The sequence below is a fragment of the Apodemus sylvaticus genome, chromosome 16, assembly GCF_947179515.1.
Source record: "Apodemus sylvaticus chromosome 16, mApoSyl1.1, whole genome shotgun sequence".
NCBI classification, from domain to species: Eukaryota; Metazoa; Chordata; class Mammalia; order Rodentia; family Muridae; genus Apodemus; species Apodemus sylvaticus.
This window is the reverse complement of record NC_067487.1, coordinates 63,897,673-63,918,535: the sequence shown is the minus strand read 5'-3', so window position 1 is coordinate 63,918,535 and position 20,863 is coordinate 63,897,673. Positions and strand designations below refer to the sequence as shown.

The window sequence follows — 20,863 nt, the reverse complement described above, 5'->3', positions numbered from 1 at the left end:
ACCGGAAAAGATGTAAAACGATTCATTGCGAGAGGGTGGGGGTAAGGGGGTGGGGGTGGGGATGGGGGGAGGGGAACCTGGGCTGTTTTCTCTATCACAGTGAACACGAGACTTTGTTAACTTCTCACACAGTTGTGGCTGTGAAAACTAGCTCAACTATTTGAAATACCTACTTTAGTAAAGCTCTTTTGTTTGTTTGTTTGTTTGTTTGTTTGTTTGTTTGTTTTGAGACAGGGTTTCTCTGTGTAGCCCTGGCTGTCCTGGAACTCACTCTGTAGACCAGGCTGGCCTCGAACTCAGAAATCTACCTGCCTCTGCCTCCCAAGTGCTGGGATTACAGGCATGCGCCACCACACCCCGCTAGTAAAGCTAATTTTATATTGAAAAAAGACAATCTTCTGATGCTCGGAGATTGGTGCTGCTTATGTTATACACGCGTGTGCACACGCATGCACATAGACCTGGGCCCTATCTGTGTTAGGCTGTGCTTTTAACTTGATGAGAGCTCATCAACATCTCCCCCTTTTCATTTGATTTATGGTAACTGCAACCTCCTGCCTGAGGCTGAGCTGCTCCGTTGAGTAAAGTCTGTGCTCCCAGGCTGCTATAAAATCATTTAAATATTCATTCAGAGGTGCAAGCTACTTGGACCACAAAGGTCCCTTCTTCTGGTCCCTTCTTCATGCTGAGACCTGCTCAGACACTTGGCATCCTGCCCCGGGAGCTCAACATCCAGGCCAAACAAAACCTTCCTTTTCATTGCTTGGAACAGCGGTCGATTCTCGAATGTAATTACTTAGAACAAATTAGGAGTTTAGTCCAGGAGCCTTGGGGTACTGAAAAGATTATGGAAAACAGGAGGGAAAATGGTTCAAGATTCCCCTAGGCTGTGTAAGGTCACACCCTGTGGACACCCGATGTGATTCTGATAGGTGCCAGGGAACTCTTATCACAGACACCTTACACGAACCCCGGGGAAAGAGGGAATAGGGGCTCCTGTACCTCATTTTTTGCTTTGTTTTGGCTAGGCTACTTTCTTTTAAACATGGATAGCGGCTTCATTCTAAAGAACATTTTAAAAATAATCTTCTTTGCATCAGCTTCTTAAAAAAAAAAAACAGAAAGGAATTATTTCATCATCATCATCAGTAACAGGCCAATGGCTCCAGAGCGGAAACAGGAAGACAGCATCAATAAAAGACAAAAGACTGGAAACCTTGTGGGTTTGACCGCATAGCAGGTGTCACTTTCCTTCCTGACAAGAAAGCCTGAAACCAGTGCTCCAGGAGCTCTGAGCACAGCTTGGGGTAGCATGTGACTTTAGCTTGCACTGGGTCCTGACTTCAATGTCCAGTACTAAAAGACCGAAAACAATCCGGTGCCCACGGGATAGGTGAGCACATTCCAGGCCTGACGCGTTCCTTCAGTAGGTGAAGATGTAGAAGGGACTTCAGCAAGGATTCCGACTAGTCCTTTGCCTTTGACTTGAAAGGGGTTGCTTGAGCATCTGTTGTCAGATGACAGGAAGTCCATTCTCCATAAACAGCTGTCTAGCAAATCCACACCCCAGCAGCTCTGGAATGCTCAGTGTTAGCATGTTGTGGTTCATGTCTGACACATCCCATGTTGTTTAATCTGTAAGACAGTCCTCTAGCCAGGTCCTCTCATCAACTTGTGTTATAGCGGAGGAAACGGAGCCACTGTGAGTTTACAGTCCCGTGCCCGCAACACTGCACCCGTACACGAGAGCACAGAATTGGAGCTTTGTCCTCAAGCTTCTGCCCTGCCCTTGGCCTCCTAACAACAAACCAGTGAGACAGAAGTTCCGAGTGTCGTTATCTCTGAGTGGTGGACGGTTTTCTTTTTCCTTTCTGTATACTCCCCAGTTTAATCATGCGTTGCTTTCATAATCAGAGAAAATAGGAAAAAAAAAACTGCTTTAAAATCCCGCCCCCAAAAACTCACACTCTACACTGATCTGTGCAAACCATTGCCTTGAAGGGCCTTGGAGCAAAAATAATATAATTGGACGAGATTGGAATTCTACTAAGACGTGACTCCTGAGTTGTCTCGAGTCTTTGCAAACAGCCAACACATCGTTTGCCCCTGAAATGTCACGGGCTGGATAAGGTGAGACAGTCTAAAAGGGTCACTGTGCTGCCCACCATTAACGACCCCAATAGACAAGGTCAATACGAACAGAGGTCAACTTTTCTCATGAAACTCTCCACTAAAAACCATAAGACAAAAGGTAATCGCGTTATGTACAGTAGCAATGGGCAACTGGCATTTGAAATAAAAAACAAAAACAAAAACAAAACACCGTATCAAATTTAATTCACAAGTTATCAAATTAGCACACACCATGCACCTTAAGAAACAACTGAAGTGTTAAACTATGACCGAACCAATGTCAACTGTCCCAATACTCTCTAGATTTTTAGCACAAGTCCTTAACACAAATATTTTCTTTTTAAAGAGCGGAAGTTCAGATGAAAACACAAAAAATAATAACAAAGACAAGACTGCCAACTGAGACCTGTAGTTCTTCTGGGCTAGCCTCGTGACCACTGCGGTGTTCTGAGACCTACTCAGTGTTGACGACTCATCTTCTCTTTCCTGTTAATAAATAGCTCAATTAGCTGCTCGTTCTCATGTTGAACTAACGGGACTGCCGACAGGCCCTAGGGGCTCTGTTCTAGGTTGTCTATCTGTAGGTCAGGTGCGAAGGGGGGTTGCCTTGAGAGCCCTTCGGGTGCTCCTTCAGGAACCAAGGACGGATCATCACATTTACTAGGCTCTGAAGAAGCCTTTGGTCCTTCTTCAGAACTTCCAGTAAGAAACTCTCGCTTCGCAAGAGCCAAAGTCCCTTTTCTAGGCTGACCACTATATGGGACTGAGGTGGACACCACAAGCTAAGTCTTATCGGAACACATGATTGCGCAAGCGCATGCGCACACAGGTACCTACACCGAGGGACGCTCAGTGAGGGTGAGGTCATCGTCGCCCGGACCCTTGAGGTTGCAGTATTGCAAATCCTCCTTTCCTCCTGTTCCGTCCACACTTGTGTGACCAGGAGATAGCATCCCTGGCTGGATGTTCACTTCCTAGCACAAGTTCAGTCTGATGAAAAGAAAAGCAATGTAAGGAGAAAACAAAAAGATTAATTTGGGCTCATAATTTAAAGAGATATAGTCCATTGCGGGGAGTGAGGGTTAGGAATATAGGAGCGTGAGATAGTTGGTCACAGCGCATCTTTGGCAAGCATAGTGAATGAATGCCAACGGACAGCTCATTTCCCACTCCCTACCCCCAAATGTATTCAGCCTGAAACCACAACCGCATGGGATGGCACTATCTCCAGTCGGGGTGGGGGGGCGTCTTCCTCCTCAATGGAAACTCTCTGAAAATGCCCACTCTGACACCCGCCTCGAGGTATGTCTCTCTTAGGTGATTCTAAATCCAGCCGAGTTGACAATAAAGATGAGTCACCGCACCTTGGGTGGGCATTTGGCCCTCTGCCATGTTGACTCTACTGAGCCTACCTAGGAGGGCCGCCATCTTCCTCACACAGATTGAGGAAGTGACTCAAAGAACAAAGGGGCCCTTCTGGAATCCCAGCAGGGGGACATGTCTGAATTTGGGTAAGGCTTTGGGAACCTGCAAGTGTCGGGGTGGCAGCTGCCTGGCCCAGTCTGGTCTAACTAATCCCCTGAGCTGTCCAGTCCCTGGTACTGCGATTGTATGGTGTTAATTAAATCACTCTCATTAATTCAGGCTGAGAATAATTAGGAATGAATGAAGATAGATTAAGTTTGAAGGCAGCTAATACATTTAACCCCACGCTGCTGATTTTGCAGCCTAGCAAAATAATATTGTTAAGGAAGATAACAAGGCCAAAGCCTTGGGCACAGCTTTGTAACAGCATTTGAAATAACCTTGGTTTAGCGTCCCAAGGCCAGGCAGGCAAAGAGAGGTTCCCAGTGCCAGCGGACCAGCCTAACTAGCATCCTGAATCACTCTCAGGCTGCTGTACCAAGCAAAGGAGTGGCCTCTTCTCCTGAGGTCTGACATATTGGTATCCTGCCCTGTCTGTTGTAGCGCGGTGTGATCCCAATCCTGGGAGAGCATTCTTCCTGTTCATGCACACGTCTCACCTTTGCTTCCTGTGAACAAGGTGATAAGGATGACTTTTACCATTGGCCGGGAGATGCCATAAAAATGACACAGCTTGAGTTTCTGTGATCATAAATCCACTACCTTGCAAATCACTCTCAGCCTTGAGAGAGGCATTAGACACCGCCCAACAGTCTAAAGAATTTTCATATTCTGGCTCAAGTCTGAGAGTCATCGGAAACACACTTTTCTAAAATGTAAGTTCAGTTCCTGTGTCTTTCCGCATTTTCCTGTTTGTATAACCTATGTAAACAAATTCCATCACCCGGGAGTTGCTTATCTCCCGGTAGCACGTGAAGGGATGTGTATGGTCACTGAATTCGTTTCAGGAGTTTCCAGGCTGCGATTTTGTTTTCTTGAGTTGAAGCGCAGGAAATGGTAACATTAGGTAGAAAAGATACAGCGGTGGATAACAGCTGGACTTAGCATCCTCTTAGCCCTGCTTTCTCAGCCAAGCACTCTACAGAGACGCAAACCTCACTGTTCATTGTGGACGCTAAAACGTTCAGGTGGCAGATGGAATAGAAACAATTATCTGTCCTTTGCCAGGTGGCTTCTCCTGGCAAAATCCCCAGCCAACCAGCTGACGTGTATATATACATACACTGCTTCTAGGCAGAGACAGCCGTTCAAGGTGGCTTTGGGAGAAAGAAAGACATATTTTGTCAAAAGAGAAGATGTGTTAACTTCTTAATGCAACACTGCTCCACAGGGACACATTAACTGTTAGTGCCCTAAACCAACGTGTCTGTGTTAGACCTAAACCCAGACAGATGCAAAGGAAAGTGCACAGTAGTCGGCTCTGGGGCCTCTCATAGCTGGCCACAGCACACAGAAGTGTGTTTTTAAAAGACATGTGTAGCAGAGACCCATTCCCATCTTCCTCTTGTCAGAGCCTATCTCTGGTGCGAACTCCGTTTCCATCCGTTTGCTTTCTATTGGTTGTGCCTTTCTCTCCTTGGGAACTAAATTCTGCCTGCCTGACTCCTCGCTGCCCCACCCCCGCCCCGCCCCGCCCCGCCCCGCCCTCAGCACCTGGTTCTTACCTTGAATCCCCCCAGCTTTTCTAGTTTTGTAAAGCAAAACGGAGCCAAGACGCTATCAAAAATTAAAATAGGAAACAGATTTGAAAAAAAAAAGGCTGTCGTGAGGCTGATGAGAGTTAATGCTGAGAAAGGACTTAAGAGGGCACTGTCTTTCTTTGCGATGAGCAAAATTTATCAGCTTGGATAATAGCAGAGGAAGCCAGAGGGGGAGCTGGGATAAAGAACCAGTCTGTGGTCTCAGGAAGCGCCATGTGGAGCCTCCTGAGCCGATTTAAACCATTGTTACCCGCCTGGCGTTTTAAGAAAACGAAGACTGGGGGCGAAGCGCTGGGGAAATGAAGAGGACAGGGTAAAGCCGATCTCCTCAGCCACGACTGAGGCCCTGCAGGTCTCCAGCCCGGCAATTCACATCGCCCAAAGACCTCTCTCTTTCCCCACCTGTACAATAAGGATCTATATACAATCCGTCCCTACAGATCTCAAATGAGGAAACTTAAAGTGGCTTTTTAGCTCCCAGCCAAAAAGCCCCGGCACACACAATGAGACAAAAATGAGAGTCATAAACAGTTGTGAGCCACGTGAATTTATTTATTTATATTTATTTATTCGGACAGAGTTCCTTCTTTTGCTAGGCTCTCGAGGCTTTAGGTATGTGTATGTGTGGGTGGGGGGGTGGGGGGGCTATTTCTAGACCGAACTACAAACTCCACTAACCAACCAAAGTCTCGAAGGTGACTGAGACATCTTCCCTACCAGGAGGAGGCAGCGTAGCAGCTCCTTGGAGAAGTTTGCTTTGAATCTAGCGGCCCTGGCTATTGGTTGCGAAACACGTGGGCCCGCAGGACCGAGTCGGGGTCGCTGTGGCTCCAGCTCCGAGCGAGGCAGAGTCCTGCTGCGGGTTCGTCACTAACTTGGGGTGGAGAAGGAAGTCACCCGTCAAGAGCCTGGAGCAGGAGTCTGGCCCCTTGCCAGCAAGTAACCCAATGTCCACTTGTGCAACCTGCAGTGTTTCCCCCAAGGTCCAAACCCGGGCTTCCCCCTTGCTCCAGCGGGAACTAGGCTCTGCCTGCCGCTGGGGGCCCTAACCCAGTGAGTGGTTGTGCATGCCGGGGCGGTGGATCCCCGGCTTGGCCTTGGCTACTCCACTGAGCATTCTTAGGATCCTGGCCCCCTTGAGTGCAGGAAAGCGCCCAGGGCTGCTTTCCCCTGTGGTGGGCGCCCCAGCCTCCGACTTAGCCTTGAATGGAGTTGACCCGGAGAAGCGAAGACCCTCGGAACCCCTTAAGCGTATTTTCTTCGCGGTCCCCGAGGGCTGCAGCTGCCCGTAACTGAGCGAGGGCGTCCGCTTTGTCTCGGTTCGCTCCCCGCCCCACTCCCTTGGTTCCTCTCCGGCTAACTCCCCCTCCCCCGACACCCTCCCCCTCCAGCTCCTCCCGCTCCTGCCCGCTGGTGGACGCGCTTCCTCTCTCCTCCCTCTCCCCCACCCCCCAGCGAATCTCTTTGCATACGCGCCCCCTCCCGGGCGCAACTTATAGCCCGGCACACGGTGGCCCGGCGCAGTCGGCTCCCGCAGCCTCAGAGTCGGCGGCGCGACGGAGGCGCTGCAGAGACCCAGAGACGACGCCAGGCGGCCGCCAGCGCTCACGCCGCAGCCCGGTTCCCTCCCCCTGCGCTCAGCCCGCCTTCCTCCGCGGCGCGGCCGCCGCAGGCTCACTCTCCCCTGGCTAGGCGCGCGCCGGCAGACGCTTGGCCCGGCCGGGGCGCCAGGTCCGTAGCTGCAGATCCGGAGACCGAGGTCAGCTGCCTGCCGGAGCCGGCCCGGGAGCCACTACCCGGGACGCTCTCGCTTCTCTTCCCGGCGTTCTTTTCTCCCCGGCGATCGCCATCGCTTCCTGGAACAGAGACGCCCTTCTTCGGCTCCCTGCGGGTGACTGAGGCAAGAACCCCAGCCGGTTGTGTGCAGAGGCCAGTCGCCACTACTGTAAGTTTGCCCTGCAACCCCAAACCTGTTGCGGGCGCCCGGGTTTCGGGAGGTGGGAGTCTGCTGCGGAGTGTGCTTGGGAGCACCGAGCCGGCGCCGGCCACCCTGGCTGTGGCTTAAGCCCAGGAGGTGCTCTCGAGGCAGTCGCTGGTGTGGGACAGACTAGGAGAGCGACCTGCCTCCCCTCTGCGGTGTAACGCCCGGGCAAGTCTCGGTGGGTGCGAGGAGCCAGGTTGGGGGATAATATCATCCCGGCTTCCAGCAACCTCCAGGCAGCCCAGCGCGTGGGATCGGTTCCCCAGGGTGCCTCGTAGCTGTCTTGGGGGGGGGTGCGGGGGGCCATGCGCAGACCTCCTCATGCGAGCATTTGACTACAGCCAAATGAATGAAAACTGGTTCCTGAAAAACGAGTTTCTTCTCCTGCAAGCTTTTGCCTTTTAGAATGACATTATTAATTTCAAAGACTAGGAATTGGTGGGCGGGGTGGAGATGAAACAGTGAACTTGGACTTGTAATTTGGTGTCGCCCTCACCAACCTGTCCAGCGCGTTAAATAGCGTTGCAAGTGTTGTAGAGGACTGTGTGGCGAAGAGCTATTTTGGTAAACATCTTTGTAGTGTGGATCCATTGTTGTCAATAATGTGAGTGTTTGAGGACATCAGCCCGGTGGCTTCTTTTCTTGTGGGATTGTGAGGCTTAAAACCAGGAGAGAGACGGCAGTGCTCCCAGTGTTGGAAGCAGACATCCTGCCTGGAAGCAGCAGTAAATGAACCGAAGTTACAGAGCTAGGTGCCCTTTTGATGTTCAAAGTAATAGCAGTCTTTTTCTCTGCCTTCTTTGTAGACGCAAGTTAAGTATATGTGTGCATTTTTGGGGCCACTTCCTTAGCATGCGGATTTATGTCTCTGGGGGCTTTAAAAAATGTTGCAAAGAATGATTCCTTTAATGTTGAAAGTGTGTTTAGTAAATGTATAAATGATGTCTGGATATTTTGACGTTTGCATGATTCTAACCCAGAAAGCAAGTAGTCTCCTTTGGGTCTCCAAGCGCACCTTTTGTTTTAATCCTACAGTGGTTGCAAGATGAGAGATTGTGACAGTGACATTCCCTTCTAGTGGGAAGGACCCAAAGTGACAGGGTAGACTCTGCCTTCTGCTTTTCTGGGGGAGACTTAGAAAACACAACAGCCTAAACACAGGATGCAGAGTGTAGCACGTCCTGTAGGTCTTCTAGACAAACTGTTTTCTTAAGTATACACCTGGTTGGGAACGTTGTTTTACACCACCCTGACTCCCCAGACCTGTGCGATTCCAGCTCAGCCTGCTAGCATTAGATGCCTGTGTTCCTTTCTTGGCTCCTAGCCCGAGAGGAGGCAGCTTCCTTAGACTAGACAATCATTTAGAGGTTTAGGCTTAAAGTCTTCCTCAAAATAACTCAGACTGAACACATTCATTTAAGTGGCATCTACAGGGTAAAGCAAGCGGATTTCAAGAGCATTGGGAGTCTGAACCGAACACTTCCTAAACTTAGTGTATTCACAGAGGATACCCCATTGGGTCATTCTCCAGAACTCTGCACATTGCGATAAGCAGAACTAGAAGATAGAGCCCTTGCTTGAGGTAGCGGTGATTCTCCAGGTAGCGGGGATACTTGGGCCCTGTTCGTCTTGCTACCCACTGGAAATTTCTGGGTGTTTTGCCCAGGCTTTGTAACTCTGAAACTTTGTAACTTTGATGTTTTCTTGGCTCTCTTTGGCCTTTGTTTACCCACCCTGAAAAGTAACATTCCCCAACCAGAGGAAAACAAGTTACCTCACCTAAAGAGATGCTCCAGGGACACGTCAGACACCCACCTTTGTTCCTTTTTTTTCTGTGCCAACTTTCATACCTGTGGGGGGGGGGCAATTGCACTTATAGCTCACGAATCTGGTAAGTCATATTTATTAATAATTCCTGGAATATAAATAAAAAAAATCTGAATGACTGAAGGAAAAGCGGTGGGTTTCAGCTGTGCTGTGAATTCAGACTGTTTGCATCAGAAAAGATACAGTAGCTAACTACAGGGTCCAGCCTACAGGCATAAACAACCTCCTCTGGAATCCTGAACCCGGCAGGTTCTTAAGGCTTTATTTTATCTTCGAGCCGAGAGAAGAGTGTTGTCAGAAGGGAGAAGTAATTCCATTTTTTAAGATGGACAGTGGACATTGTCCATATTATTGGCCCCCAGTTTTCTTACAACAGATACTCAAGAAGATAGCATTAGATTCTACTGGTGCTAATTTTGGTACTTAGAAAAGCACTATAGCTAGCCAATAAATCTTACAGTCGTCCTCCATGAACAATGGCTGTTAAAATACACACATAGGCACATGAATCACACACACACACACACACACACACCCCTGTGTGCTTTTAAATTTACATAAAAGCCGTGTTTGCAGTTTGAACTCCCAGTATGCAGGTGCGGCATCTGCAGGTACCTAACAGTCCCGGTGATGGAGTGTTTAATCAAAGAGGTGGGTGGAAGCATCCTTTGTTCTTGTGATGGTTTTCCAAGAATTGGTGTAGAGCAGGAGGAACTGAAAAACAGCACGAAGCTGCCTGCTCAAAATATTCTTCCTTTTATGTGCCAAAGTCTCCTTTTGGAAGCTGTCCAGGTTCAGAAAGATGGGAGGTAATTGTGGCCAGAATCTCTCCTGTGCTTTCACTGCAGCCTGATCACTGTGCGGAAATGTTCACATTCTACATTTAGAGCTCTACAGTGGTAGAGCTGTCTAGTCAGAAACTGCCGCTTTTGCCTTGGAGTAAAAGCTTGACCACTTCAGGAGTTGTGTAGCTATATGCATACAGAGTTTGGATCTGACCAAAGGAGTTCTTAATAGAATTTCTAATTAGTAGGTGTTTGCTTTACACATGGCTTTATGTTGCATAGGGCTTTAAAGCCGGTGGCCTCCTGACGTTTCTGGCATTATGAGAGCGGGAAGCTTGGCATTTTAAGTGGCCTGTAGTGAATCAGCTGGCCTGGCCCTGGGAACTGAGAGACTGAGACCTGCCTCTCTCAGCTTCTGCTGACTTCCAGTCTCAAGAACTTCCGTATCCTAAATGGTGGAAGTTGGCAGTCAGGTCTTCCAAAATAAACCTGTTTTTAAGCCTCCCCTCTCCCCTCTCCCCTACCTAGCCCCCCAACCATGAATGATTTGTATAGCTCAACAGCATTATAAGGAGTGTCTCCCCTTCCTGGGTGTTCTCTCCAGCTTTGGTCTGTTGTGGCCATACCCTCCTCCTCCGAACAGGACGGACAACAACAAGGCTCTGTTTTCTTTGTCTAAGTGATTGTTGCTTTTGTGCTACAGCTGGGAACATCAAGAGCATCGTCTTCAATGGGTTTGTTTTCTTTTCTTTTAGGAGTTGAAACAAAATGTCAGTCAGCGTGCATGAGAACCGCAAGTCCAGGGCCAGCAGTGGTTCCATCAACATCTACCTGTTTCATAAGTCTTCTTATGCCGACAGTGTTCTCACTCACTTGAACCTTCTGCGTCAGCAGCGCCTCTTCACAGATGTCCTTCTCCATGCGGGAAACAGGACCTTCCCTTGCCACCGGGCAGTGCTGGCTGCGTGCAGCCGCTACTTTGAAGCCATGTTCAGTGGTGGTCTGAAAGAGAGCCAGGACAGTGAAGTGAACTTTGACAATTCCATCCACCCCGAAGTCTTGGAGCTGCTTCTAGACTACGCATACTCCTCTCGGGTCATCATCAATGAAGAAAACGCCGAGTCGCTCCTGGAGGCCGGTGACATGCTGGAGTTTCAGGACATCAGAGACGCATGTGCAGAATTTCTGGAGAAGAACCTGCATCCCACCAACTGTCTGGGCATGCTGCTGCTCTCTGATGCCCACCAGTGCACCAAGCTGTACGAACTCTCCTGGAGAATGTGTCTGAGCAACTTCCAAACCATTCGGAAGAACGAAGATTTCCTCCAGTTACCCCAGGACATGGTTGTGCAGCTCCTGTCCAGTGAAGAGCTGGAGACGGAAGACGAAAGGCTGGTGTATGAGTCTGCGATGAACTGGATCAGCTATGACCTGAAGAAGCGTTACTGTTACCTCCCAGAACTGTTGCAGACAGTGAGGCTGGCCCTCCTTCCTGCCATCTATCTCATGGAGAACGTAGCAATGGAAGAACTCATCACCAAGCAGAGAAAGAGTAAAGAGATCGTGGAAGAGGCCATCCGGTGCAAACTAAAAATCTTGCAGAATGATGGCGTGGTTACCAGCCTCTGTGCTCGTCCTCGGAAAACCGGCCACGCCCTGTTCCTCCTGGGAGGGCAGACTTTCATGTGTGACAAACTGTACTTGGTAGACCAGAAGGCTAAAGAAATCATTCCCAAGGCTGACATTCCCAGCCCGAGGAAAGAGTTCAGCGCATGTGCAATTGGCTGCAAAGTATATATTACTGGGGGGCGGGGATCGGAGAATGGAGTCTCAAAAGATGTCTGGGTTTATGATACCCTGCATGAGGAATGGTCCAAGGCTGCCCCCATGCTGGTGGCCAGGTTTGGCCATGGGTCAGCTGAACTGAAGCACTGCCTGTATGTAGTCGGAGGCCACACAGCCGCAACCGGCTGCCTCCCCGCCTCCCCCTCAGTCTCTCTAAAGCAAGTAGAACAGTATGACCCCACAACCAACAAATGGACCATGGTCGCCCCACTCCGGGAAGGCGTCAGCAATGCTGCCGTAGTGAGTGCCAAACTCAAGCTGTTTGCTTTCGGAGGGACCAGCGTGAGCCACGACAAGCTTCCGAAGGTTCAGTGTTACGATCAATGCGAGAACAGATGGTCCGTGCCGGCCACCTGTCCCCAGCCCTGGCGTTACACGGCGGCAGCTGTGCTGGGGAACCAAATTTTTATTATGGGTGGGGATACAGAGTTCTCTGCCTGCTCCGCTTACAAATTCAATAGTGAAACTTACCAGTGGACCAAGGTGGGAGACGTGACGGCCAAGCGCATGAGCTGCCACGCCGTGGCCTCCGGGAACAAGCTTTATGTGGTTGGCGGATACTTCGGCATTCAGCGCTGCAAGACTTTGGACTGTTACGACCCAACTTTAGATGTGTGGAATAGCATAACCACAGTCCCGTACTCTCTGATCCCTACTGCGTTCGTCAGCACCTGGAAACACCTGCCTTCCTAATGCGGAGAGCATCCTAAAGAAAGCACGCGTGAGGTAAGACCACGGCTGGAGGTGCGGCGGGAAATTTCAGCCTGGTGGCTTGAGTTCAGAGGATGTGGACTGAGATGGACCGCTTACTGTCTATCGGAAGTCACACATGTAAAAATGAAAGGTTTTGGCTCCCAGAGCAAAACTGCTTGGGTTGTGCACCACTGCAACCCCTCTTTAACAGAAACCAGTAGCTTTCAGCTATCACTGAACATCAGAATCTCCTAAAGAGATTTTCAGAAACTGCCCATTCTAGAGACGTTATTTTATTGGGTTTGGGGGTGGAACCCATGCTATCAGGACTTTAAAGAAAGTGTTCCAGTGCTCCAAGTATCTAACCAGGTTGGGAACCCCACACTTCCATTAGTGATTCCAGCCTGTGGTTGCGACATGCTCACTGTGTTCTTAGAGTAGGACCACATGCTTTACCCAGAACAACCCCTGGGATGTTACTACTAATCTCCCTATGAAGATGAGCAACCAGGATACCTCTGGAGCCTGACTTACTTGTACATTGCCCAAAGTCATAGACCTCAACAAGTGGTCAAGTCAGTAAGGACTCCACCCAAGGAGCCTGACTCCAGAGCACACACACTGCATGTGTGGAGTCTGCCTGATACACTTGGAAGTTCATCTTGGCATCATCCCGGGGATACTGGGTTGCTCTTCCAATTTCATTCACATCTTCAGATCTTTCTGTTCTTCATAGAGTTACAGAGCCACTGGTCACATTTCCTAGTTTGTTGACTCCAAAGTTGTATATTCGATTATTTAAAATGTCTCCCCTCAAAATACACCCGTCCCTTCAGAGCATGTATTAAGTTTGGAGGAAAAATCTAGGTTGTTCCCTAGGTTGTTCTCAAGAAAGTTGATGTCTTGTGTAGACATCTTCAGCATTAACTTCATCCTTTTCAGAGTTAATCGGTCAGCCTGACCCTATCATCGGGATCAACACAAGTCGTATCATGTGTTATATATCCGAGTACATAATGGTTGTCTCATGAACATAAGAATAGATTATTCTCTTGGATCCAATTATTAATCATCAGCCTGCACAGTTAGGTGTCACATGTGGCTGCTTAGCTCCTGTGAAACAGCCTCAGGTCTGGCCCAGGAACTGCCCCAGCATGTGTGTCTGTTAGGTTCCTATTGCTGAGGTAAACACCTTGACCAAAAGCAGTATGGGGGAGGGGCAGGCTCATTTCCTCTGACCTGTTATCAGGTCATAGCCCATTGGCGAGGAAGGTCATGGCTAGAACCTGAAGGCCTGTTCCTTTAGCTTTCTTATACATCCCAAGACTGCTTTCTTTATACATCCCAAGACTACCTGCCCAGAGAATAGCACCACCTATAGTGGTGGTCTATATAGAAGGTCATGGCTAGAACCTGAAGGCCTGTTCCTTTAGCTTTCTTATACATCCCAGACTGCTTTCTTATACATCCCAAGACTACCTGCCCAGAGATAGCACCACCTATAGTGGCCTGGGCCCTCTCACATGGGTCGTTAGTCAAGAAGCTGTCCAAAGGTATGTATACAGGTGATAGTGATTGAGGTTCCCACCTGGAAAATGACTCTAGTTTTTGTCAAGTTGACGAAACAGCAACAAAACCCAAACTAGCTTAACAGAGGGCCTGGGAGCACACTGATTCCAGACTCAGTGCTAATTGTAAGAGAATAATGTCACTGTGGAGAAACCAGAGTACAAACTATTTTCTAGAGAGCTTTGGCTCTGTTTTCCTTAGGGTGGCACACCTTTAAAGATGCCTTTGAAAGGAAAAATGGGGTTAACACCAGAGTGGTAGTAAGCTAACTAGGTGGGATTTCATTTTTTCCCTTCCTTCCTTCCTTCCTTCCTTCCTTCCTTCCTTCCTTCCTTCCTTCCTTCCTTCCTTCCTTCCCTCTCTCTCTCCCTCCTTCCCTCCCTCCCTCCCTCCCTCCCTCCCTCCCTCCCTCCATCCCTTCCCTCTTTCCTTCCTTCCTTTTGGTAGTTTTTCGAAACAGGGTTTCTCTGTGTAGCCCTGGCTGTCCTGGAACTCACTCTGTAGACCAGGCTGGCCTCTAACTTAGAAATTCGCCTGCCTCTGCCTCTGCCTCTGAAGTGCTGGCATTAAAGGCGTACACCACCACCGCCCAGCCTTTTTTTTACATTTTTTTCCCCATGTTCAGTAGCTCACAAGCAGCAAAATTGGTTTCCCTTTCACATTGTATCATGACTGTTTTCAGCCCTTTGGCTGTCTCCCTCAGCCTTCTGCAGCCAGCATGGTCCCTGGGCATGAGATTCCTCCAGAGGGGCAGCAACAGTCAGAAACCTCCTCTGAGGAGCGATCTCCTGATAGCAGCCCACACCAAACTGGTTTGTGCGGCCTTGCTGGCATCTCAGTAATCCAGAATAAACAAGTGTTCTGCAGGGGGTTGTCTCATTTGAGATACGGGTGCATGACTCAACTCTCAAGCAGGCCTAAAGAACAGCTTAGGTGAAAAGCGCTAATTAACAGACTCAAAATTAGGAGTTAGCCCAGAACCAACTGTGTGCAGGGGACTGATAGGCTTGCCAGGGATGGTGGCAGTAGGTCACAAATGGTCACCAGGAGACAGGAAGGCAAGGTTGGGAAGTCGAGGCAAGCAGAGAGGTGGCTAGTGCACGCAGGTTCTCGTTCTAGATCTTTCTGGACTTAAGACAGCTCTTTTGTTGAGTGATTTCAACCACAATGTCCAGCAAACTGTCCCGATTCCTACGGGTGGGTGGTGAGAATGCCTATCACAGAGCCAGCTGGGTATTACAGGCTTCTCCTGCAGTGAGACCTTGCTCTGATCTGGCTGGAGTTCACACTGTGTGTCCCGGGGGCGTTCCGTTCCTTTGATTATCAGCTGTTTGTGATTTCTGTTCTTCAGTTTGGGTTCCCTTTTCCAGCCCAGAGTGAATGCGCTAAGGTATTTGAACCTAATCACTTGCTTCCGGTCCCTGGGAATCAGAGCAAACCGAAATACTGGGTACATGTAAAACAGCATTCCTCACCCTTGGTATCCCTCACAGAAGAGTCAAGCACATAAAAATTGATCTTGATAGGGCCGGCTTGCTGCTTTTAAAGGGTTGACATGAGCCCCTGATCAAAGCCAGTTTTTCAGTTTCCGACAGGGAGAACAATGGTTTGAATTTCCAGAGTTTACTATAAACGTAAGATGCTGTTAAGCAGACTTGGAACTGGGCAGAATGACATTCAGACTGCCCTTGGGGTGTCAGCACTGTCCCCCAGCCTGAATCCTCTGATTTCCAAATGCTGGCGCAAGCTGAATTCATCCAGGGTTAGAGGACACCTTCCCAGGTCAGAAACCTCACCCACCACCGACATCTGAACTGACCCCTGCTGCACAGTCAGTGGGTCAGAACACAGGCGGGAAACTACTCTGGTTTTCTAGTAATTTTGTGGTGTCTTATGGCCTCCGCCTGACAGGATGTGGACTGATGTTTGCTGTTCTCTTCTTTTAGAAATTTCCCCCTCTTTCTGAGTTTGCCATGTCTTGAGATACTATGTATTACAAGACACATTCTTTTGGCCTAATGTGGATAGACAGGTTACAGGGAGGTGGGGCTAAGGGAAGACACTAAAGGCTAAGGAATGTCTTGTAGGCTTGAATCACTGTTAGATAACAGCCAAGAGAAACAACTGGGAACTGACTCACACTTCTGAACACACACAAGCTGAAGAGAAGAATCTGATGCAATTAATGAGTGGACCTGCAAAAGCTCCCTTTGTCCCTGCTTGGGGATACCAAGGCCGCCAGTGGTGGAGATGCATGTTAAACTATGACTGCCTTCTCTCTCTCTGAAAAGCCTCCTTTAGATTCTTTATGGTCAGTGGGCTTAGGGGTGTCTCCTTTGCTGACACCCCCTCCCCCAGTGATTATGTCACAATAGCTCTCTTTCCAAACATTAGAAGCAGAAGATGGCAGCTCGTAATAGCATCAACACGTGCAGGCTTGAATTTGAACATACTCATGTGTAAGAAAGGGTGGGCTTTGGACACCATTATTTTATGGGCTGACCGTCATCATGGTATCAACCGGCTGTGTGCATACGTTGATGATTGAACACAGGCTGAACACAATTCTATTGAATTCAGACCTTCAGAAGTGGGATAGCCCAGCTCTGCCCTGAGTCTAAATTTTTCTAAACCGTATGCCTATTAGCAAATGTCTTAAACCATGACGTATCACAAATCCCTCATTCTTTTCCCCCCCACCTTTTTTCTTTTTTTCTCCTGTTTTAGCTCACTCCGCACGGCGAGATGAGATGACGTTTCTGCTTTGGAAAAGGCAAGTTTAATGAAGAGAAAGAAAACCAGGAGCAATTGCGACAAGACTCCTCGAATACCATCGGCTGCACCTTGCGAACACTCTTTAAGTGGACATGAAGGAAGGGGCGGGGGAGGGGGGTGGGATTTCTTTTTTTTTTTCTTCTATATAAGTAGCACACGGTTTAAATATGAATGACTGAACTTGTGATCTAGTCCTTGTCTGGTAATTGTGGATTAATGTCAGCGTTAATCAGCCCCTCAAAGGGAGAGAAAAGCTGGGCTTTTCCCTTGCTGTACCTCAATCAGCTTTTGATTTCCACGGCCCCACCATTTATGTGCAAGATTTGAAATGGTTGTCAGCTGCCCCTGAAGTCTGAGCTTGACGCCTCCGTGCCAGCTGCTATTGGAGATGCAAAGCCAAGCCAGGGTCAGGAGGGAAGCTGGCCTGGCTGACTGAAGAATGGGAACCCTAGGACTCTCCTCTCCTCTCATCCTGGGGGCTTGTGGTCCCCCAGGAACGTCTCAAGACAATGGGGACATTGTTGGTAGCTGTTTGGTAGACGCTCTTTGCTATTTATAAGTGACTTTAAACCTTCTCTTGGCTGTTAAGAAATGTGTTCTAGATTTAGCTATTTATTGTTTGCGGCCTGCATGCTGAAAACAGTGCTTACGTTGTCTCCACGTGTATGGGCCTGTGTGGACGGTCGTATGTTTTGCACATTTTGTAGCTGTTGGTGTGCTTTGCCGCACACAAAAAGAAGACTTTGGGGCTATAATTTGGAGGATAAGTAGAGGGTCGGGTGGGGGAGGGGTGCATTTTTGAAGTGTCGGGACAGAGACAGATTCCAAGACGGAAACCTAAATTACATCCCAGAGGCAGAGAAACCATGAAGTCACCATTCCTAGACCACCCTTTACTGAGGTCTCATGGTCACCCAGATGGCAGGACACACAAGAGCAGGGCATTGGTCTGCCTTTCTTTCTCCTGTCTGTCTGATTGACCTAACTTGGGTCTCGGCTGCTGACTCGTGGAAAGGACCAAATTTATAGTATTTCCCCTGTTTGTGAAATACCCTGAAACCTTGGAGAGGTTCCAGAATAGTTATGTATATAGGGCACAGGTGAAGACATTGTCCAAAGCTTATTTATTTATCTATTTATTTACCCAGGTGAGTAACCACACCAGTGGGGGGAAAATCCAAATGTGTAAACAAACTTACTGACCGCATTGCTTGGCCCGCACGTGGCTCTTGATTTAGAAAGGCTCAAAACTCCCAGGAAAACATCCATTTTGATACAATGTAAACATTAGTGTTCACCCTTGGCTACAACACTTGGATACATGTTGAAAGAGCTCTTTGGTATGTGGAAGTGACATCTTTGGTCTCACCTTTCCCAAAGTTAAGAGGTGGCCTGTGGAGGTCTTCCGGTCCTATTGGGATCATATGTGAATACATTCTTTGCTCCTAAGTGCTTGTTTACTAAACGTGCAGTGGTAGGTATTAGTGCTAGACCACAGTGGGCACTTCCCCAGGGATCTGGGGAAGACCAGAGCTTGCAACTCCTGCCTGCTTTGATTCATATTTCTCACAGTGCTGTATTAAAAAAAAAATAGAAATTAAGACAGATAACCACCTTTACATTGTGAGTGTTTGCCTTGTCTAATGACAGATAATTCCTTAACATTTCTCTCCACCTTAGTACTTTAGGCTAATTATACATGTCTGTGCCATGAGTAAGTGGACTGTAGTCGGACCAAAAAAACAAATGAGGCTGGGCAGTCAGTTTCTGGTCCTTAGATGTATCGTAAGCAGTGTAAGTGTCTGATTGTACCCTGGTGGCACGATCAGTTGCCTTGTAGTGGTCCTCACACCATAGTTTACAATGCAAATCTGTCTGTCTCAAGATCTTCATGTCACTGCTGCTGAGAGCAGGGAGAATTCCCTGCAGCTGTTTCAAAGTTGTGGCCCGGCCTGGCCCGGCCTTGAATTCTCTGTTAATTACTGTGTGAGCCTGTGGGAGCTGCACCGCAAGGGTGGGTCCCCAGCCGGCAGGGGAACTTTCTAGACTCCAGCTCTTTCAATGGATCGAGGCATTTGGGCTTGCTACTTGACCATTCTCGCCCTGTGAAATGTCCCACACTTTGAAGCAAATACAATTCACAGCACAGTACACACAAAAACCCTGGCATAAGACAGGGGGGGGTTCTTCTTATTTTGTGAGCTGGTTGCCCTGGAAACGGATAACAAAGGGCAGCCTTCCACTTCTGGTATAATGGGGGAGCCTCTTTTCTCAGACTTGACACCTGTCTGAATAAGAGTGATTAGAGCCGCATAATCTCCCTCTCTTGGCTATTGACTATGTGGTTCTCATACCCAACCCTGTAGACAGTTAGAAGCTGGTCACGTCTGTATGTCTTGTTTGCTTCTACATTTTTGAGGTTTTGTAAAACTGTCAATTTTTTTTTCACGATGTGAAACTGAAGGTCAATAAATTATTAGAGATTTTCTCTTCATTGTATATATGAGTTTTTATTCGGCAGCAATGAAATTTTAAGCATTTGGAAATGTGTTTTCTCATTTAATCAACATGAAGTTTATTTCAAGTGATCGCTGAATGTGTCATTTAACCATTTAGCACCTATTTTATGAAAAGTTTTGCACATAAAATTTTTATTTTGCGTTCTCTTCTCATTCCCTCCCTTCTCCCCTCTTCCTCTCCCCCTTCCCCCCCAGCCATAGCCGGCTTGTAAACTCTCAAATGTAGACAAGGCTGACCTTGAACTCTGTTCCTCCTGTCTCTGCCTGCGTTCTGGCATCTTGAGAGTAGAATCTCTTAAAGCAGTGTGTGCCGTTTCTGTGTCACTTGTACCCTGAATGCATTGTGTGTATTCCTTATATTAGAATCTGGACTTTGCCTCTTCGGTGGGTTATATACTTTGTTAGAGAGCTATCAGAGGAGGGGTGGAGCCTCGTGCTCCCCATCCAATGACACTGAAGTTTGAAGAGTGTCAGTCATTCTCTGTAAGGGGACAGAATGCACCACGGTGTCATCTGCAGGCACACTTGGCTGCTTCTGAGTTGACAGCTGGCTGAGTGTGGAGTCTCCTCTCTTCACAGTGACTTAATGTCACATCAGTGACCCTTTATCACTTGGGCCAGGCCCCTGATTATTCCTGTGTGCAAAGCAATGTTGGGATCAGTCTTTCCTGGCCAGAAACTAAATGCTGCCTAATAGGGACTCTAGGAATCAGTCTCGAGTAGACATAATGCAGTTAGAACGGCTGGACCATGATCAAGGTGCCAGCAGAGGCCTTGAGTTGACAGAAGGCTCAGTTGGTTCCACACTGGGTGAAGCTTGGATAGAGCCAGGCTTTTGGGAACAAACGTCTTGAGCCTTCAGATTCCAAAGGCACAGTGTGTATGACCCATGGAAACACAGTGGTTCACACAAGTGTGACAGCAGATGCCAGGGAAGAGCGGAAGTTGGCACAAGTTCATAAGTGAAACTTGGAAGAGTGGAGAATAGTTGCTAATGGAGATCGTTATGGACAGAACTCTTAAGCTTGTGTATGTGTGAATGTGTGTGTGCTGTGTGTGTGAGACTACACTATGCACCTGTGCACACATGCCTTGGGAAGCCAGAGGACAACCTCGGTGTTTATCCACTGGTGGCAGCCACTTTGCTTTTGCAAATGGTCTGACTGGCCTGGGGCTGGCTCCCTCCGCTAGGCTGGCTGTGTAGTGTGCTCCTGGGGTCTGCCTGGTACCACCTCCCCAGTTCTGGGATTACAGCCATGAGCTGCTGTGCCTGGCCTTCAGAGTGGATTCTGGGGATGGAACTTAGGCCCCTAGGCTCGTGACATACACTTCACCAGCGGAGTCATGTTGCCAGCCCTGGACAGGTTTTGTGTGTGTGTGTGTGTGTGTGTGTGTGTGTGTGTATGTGTGTGTGCCTTAGCTGGGACAAGTGGACATGTGAAGGTGTTTCATTTTAATCTCTCACCTTCAGACACCAGAATCGGCTCAGACACACACATTTCAACGACTTCTGTCTGCAGAAGTGGTAGCAATCTGCCCACAGCGGTAAAGCCAGTGGTGCCTGGCACATCACCAGGGGGTGCTGTCAGGAGTCTGATGTGATTCTCTAGA

The 20,863-nt window shown here is 48.5% G+C and overlaps 1 protein-coding gene across 1 annotated transcript; it reads left to right on the top strand.

Annotated features, from left to right (window-relative positions):
* The first annotated feature begins 6,752 nt into the window (after positions 1–6,752).
* On the top strand, positions 6,753–19,232 carry Enc1 (ectodermal-neural cortex 1). Its single transcript, XM_052159715.1, has 3 exons — positions 6,753–7,203; positions 10,607–12,422; positions 16,686–19,232. The coding sequence occupies exon 2, from the start codon at positions 10,620–10,622 to the stop codon at positions 12,387–12,389; it is 1,770 nt and encodes a 589-aa protein (XP_052015675.1). The 5' UTR covers positions 6,753–7,203; positions 10,607–10,619; the 3' UTR covers positions 12,390–12,422; positions 16,686–19,232.
* Positions 19,233–20,863: the final 1,631 nt, after the last annotated feature.

What these genes read in the sequence shown, in the direction of transcription:
- Enc1 (XM_052159715.1), top strand. Translation starts at nt 10,620, where the DNA reads ATGTCAGTCAGCGTGCATGAGAACCGCAAGTCCAGGGCCAGCAGTGGT.